The 3551-nt window shown below is 52.5% G+C and overlaps 1 protein-coding gene across 1 annotated transcript; it reads right to left on the bottom strand.

Annotated features, from left to right (window-relative positions):
* Positions 1–1678: 1678 nt before the first annotated feature.
* LOC104278420 (pyrroline-5-carboxylate reductase 2-like) lies at positions 1679–3513 on the bottom strand. Its single transcript, XM_009875391.1, has 4 exons — positions 3295–3513; positions 2715–2807; positions 2077–2240; positions 1679–1980 (listed from the first exon to the last, which is right to left on the bottom strand). The coding sequence occupies exons 1-4, from the start codon at positions 3472–3474 to the stop codon at positions 1821–1823; spliced, it is 597 nt and encodes a 198-aa protein (XP_009873693.1). The 5' UTR covers positions 3475–3513; the 3' UTR covers positions 1679–1820.
* Between the last annotated feature and the right edge of the window lie 38 nt (positions 3514–3551).

Below are 3551 nucleotides of genomic sequence, written 5' to 3'. Positions count from 1 at the left end.
TCTGCATTGCGCTTTGCCAGCCAAGTTGAAACTCTTCCAGCAAGGCTCCCTTTCATTTTGCATCAGCCAGTACTCGAGCCATCTGACTTCCAGCTCGGCCTGGCTGCACGGGGTGTTCGCAGCTGCTGAGCAGGGAAATGGCACGGGGCACCCGCTCAGCTCCACTGGAATCCTGTACGCCTGAAGGGTCAGGATACTTTGAGGAGGATCAATACTCCTACTCCCTTGTGTCAGACTTAAGCCAGGTGACTCTCCTCCCGGTCTCTTTGAATTATCAACGACTTGTAGCACAGGGCCCTAGAATAACTTTTGTCTTGTTGCTCAGGAACCACAGAAACAGGCCAAGATGCTTCCCATCCCCATGCCCAGGCAAATCGGCCTCACAGAGGTTCACAGCACCCCTCAAGCACACTCACTGAGGGCAGCAAGGACCCCACAGCCACTACCAGAGGCAAGACACAGACACTCAGTCCAAGCAGCTGGGATTAGCCACAGCTCTCTGTCAGAGAAACAGTTTATTAGGTGAAGCGGAAAGAAGAGTAACCATCTGTCGCACCTATAGGGTCATACCCTGCTACCAGCTACACTAAAAATGCTTTCACAGTACAAGCACCTTTGGCAGCCTCTGCATTGGTACCAAAATGTCTTTCCTGCATTACCTGTGTGCCCAAGATTCCTCAAGAGACAAGAAGCCCATCTTAAATGTCCTCCTTTCACCAGCACTCCCCCAGCATAACAAGGCAGAATAAAGCACTAGTTACCCACACAAATCCACTCCAGCCCGTTGTTCCCACCGCAGCCCCATGGAAGTGGCAGGGCAACTTGCAGGTTTTGTGTAGCTTTCTAGCTTGAGAGAGTAAGTAGAGAGGCAAGGAAGCCACACAGGGATGGTGGCTATACAGAAATCACAGAAAACAGTAGACACAATTGTCTCTTTGCTGCTGTTCTGGGGCTGGCTCCCAAGACTGCCTGAGGGAAAGGTTAACCCGGCTGTAGCAGCGCAAACAACAAAGAGAGCATCAGGGAGCAGAGGCGCTGAAAGATCCACGGGCGTGTGGGAGCAGATTGTGCCCATGAGGAGCATGAAGTGTCAGAGACAGCGGGAAAAGGGAGCACTCACTGCCCCTGCACTGCCCAACCTCCCAGGGCAGCATCAGAGGTGGGACAGTGAGCACAGGCCATGTTCCCCAAACCAGACAGAGCAGAGAGATAGGGCAGCTGCCAAAGAGAAACGGAATGTGGCCCAGAGGTTCACACCATGTGTCTCTCAAAGTTGAGGCAGATGGGAGATGGATCAGAGGCACTTTGGTCCCTTCCAAGAGATGCTCTAGGGCCCGGCCTCTGATGGGGCACAGAGCGCTGCACCGACGTGGCAGCACCTGCTTGAGCTCATACAGACAGCACAAGACACAGGCTCTGACAGAAGATGGGGCAAGAGGGATCCAGGCCTGGTTCAAACCTTTGAAACCAAAAGGCATTTTGAAATCTCTTTAAAAAATCCTATTAGAAACCACTTCTGCATGGGACACACAAACAACCCAGAAGTGACCAAGGCTTCTGGGCAAATGATGCCCTTGGTGACACTCTGATGGTGGCATCATGCCTGCCCCACAGAGAACAGCAATGCCAGGGACAGTTTGTACCAACTCTCCTACAGGTTAACGACCCTCTTCTACAGTGTTGTGCTGCCCCACAGCTGCTGCAAGCCAAGAGCCAGGTACAGGGGACACCAACATCCAGAGTGAGTGTTTTTGCTTAGATAAAAAAGAAACGGCATGGAGAAGACCGATGTTCAGCACAGCCAGACTGCAGCAGTCTGGTCAGTTCTTCTTGCTGGTGGGGCTCCTACTGGTGAACAGGCTGACCTTGCTGGCTGCTGCCACGGACAGAGAGGGAGACTCCAGCTTCACCTTATCCAGCAAAGTCTTCTTGATGGCTGCTGGGGAGATCTTCTCTTGGTCTGCCAAATGCTGCAGCTCCCTGCAGTGGGGTGGCGGGAGAGAAAGACATAACCAAAGGAAGAGACGGAGTGGGGGGGAAGTTTTGCAGGCTCTTTAGGACTCCCTAGGTGCCCACCTTGTCCGGATGCAGGAAGCCTCCACAGCATTGATTAGGAGTGAGCGAAAGCCACCACTCTCCAGGAAGTGCAGGGCATGGATGGTGGCTCCCCCAGGCGAGCAGACATTGTCCTTCAGCTGACCGGGATGCTGCTCAGATTCTAACAGCATTTTGGCAGCACCCTGCAGCAAGGAAAACAGCTGCCAGAGCTCTGACAGAGGAACTGACTGTCAAACACTCCTGTTCTCGCCTGCACAGAGCAGCACCTAGCACTCACAGTGGGCAAAACTGGGCTCCTGCCCCAGAGCCATTAATCAGGCTGACAAAACACTTTTCAGAGTTGAAAAAGCCTGCCAAGGAGTCGCAGCTCCCTGGACCCCAGTCCCACACCACCATCAGCGCCAGCAGATACTTCCTACATGCCCTCACGAGGAACCTGTGTGCAGTCAAACCAAATGTTTTTTAAAGTAGATGCAGTAAGAGGACTGAGATAATTTCATAGAATGGCCTAGGCTGGAAGGGACCTTAGAGATCATTTTAATCCAACCTCCCCATCATGGGCAGGGATGTCTCTCAACTAGATTACCGTGACGTGTAGAATACTATGCACAGAGCAGACACAGACCCAAATGTCTTCTGGAGGAGGAAATACTGACCAGCAAAGCCTGTGCTCCAAGTCGAACGGCCAGCCGTCGGGGCAGTCCCATTTTCACACCCCCATCTGCCAAAGCATCCAGGGCAGTGAACGCCTGAGATCAGACAGAGAAAGAACATGTCTGAAAGTCTCTACTCTGAGACCAGTAGTCTCAGGGAGGAGAGGATCCAGGGCTCCAGGATCACACCGTGACTTCTACTGCTTGCAGATTTGAGAGAAACCTCCCCCCTTTACTGCACAGGTGCCATGACAGGCTTCTCTCCCACTAGTTTCAGCTCAGGAGTGCGGGGGAACGGGAGAAATGCAGCTTCTGGGTCACACTAACTACAGGCCCACGTCTTGCAACGTGGACATGTGGACACTGCATGTTGGCTATGGACTTCAGACTCATCTGACTGGTCATGGACTTCTGTCGTTGACTCAAACCAGTTATAAACTGAATATCTGGACTACGTGTCCCATCACAAATCCAAGCGACGAGAAAAACAAGAAATGACAAACTGAAGTCGTGCAGGCTTTCACTGCACACAAAACCCACTGCTCTCCCCACAACCGTCACAAGGTGAGGAAGCCACACATACATACGCGGGGCCACTGCCACTGAGCCCCGTTACAGCGTCTATCAGGTCCTCTTCCACCTCGGTGCAGAAGCCCACACTGGCCATCAGCTGCTCCAAGAGCTTCCCATCCTCCACGTCTGCGTGAGTCCCAGTGGCATAGACTGTAGCACCTTCCCGGACAATCACAGGGGTGTTGGTCATGCACCTGATTACTTTTGGGGTAGGGCAGAAGGTAGAAAGTTTCTTAGGACAGAAAATTATTTGAGATAGAAAGAAAG

This window comes from Apaloderma vittatum, unplaced genomic scaffold (assembly GCF_000703405.1).
Source record: "Apaloderma vittatum isolate BGI_N311 unplaced genomic scaffold, ASM70340v1 scaffold44588, whole genome shotgun sequence".
NCBI classification, from domain to species: Eukaryota; Metazoa; Chordata; class Aves; order Trogoniformes; family Trogonidae; genus Apaloderma; species Apaloderma vittatum.
The sequence above is the reverse complement of the archived record's forward strand: the minus strand, read 5'-3'. Positions and strand labels throughout refer to the sequence as shown.

What these genes read in the sequence shown, in the direction of transcription:
- LOC104278420 (XM_009875391.1), bottom strand. Translation starts at nt 3,474, where the DNA reads ATGACCAACACCCCTGTGATTGTCCGGGAAGGTGCTACAGTCTATGCC. An exon ending in GTGGCAGTGGCCCCGCGTAT is followed by an intron (nt 2,808 to 3,294) that starts GTATGTGTGGCT and finishes GTCTGATCTCAG; the next exon opens with GCGTTCACTGCCCTGGATGC. An exon ending in GCTTCCTGCATCCGGACAAG is followed by an intron (nt 1,981 to 2,076) that starts GTGGGCACCTAG and finishes ACCCCACTGCAG; the next exon opens with GGAGCTGCAGCATTTGGCAG.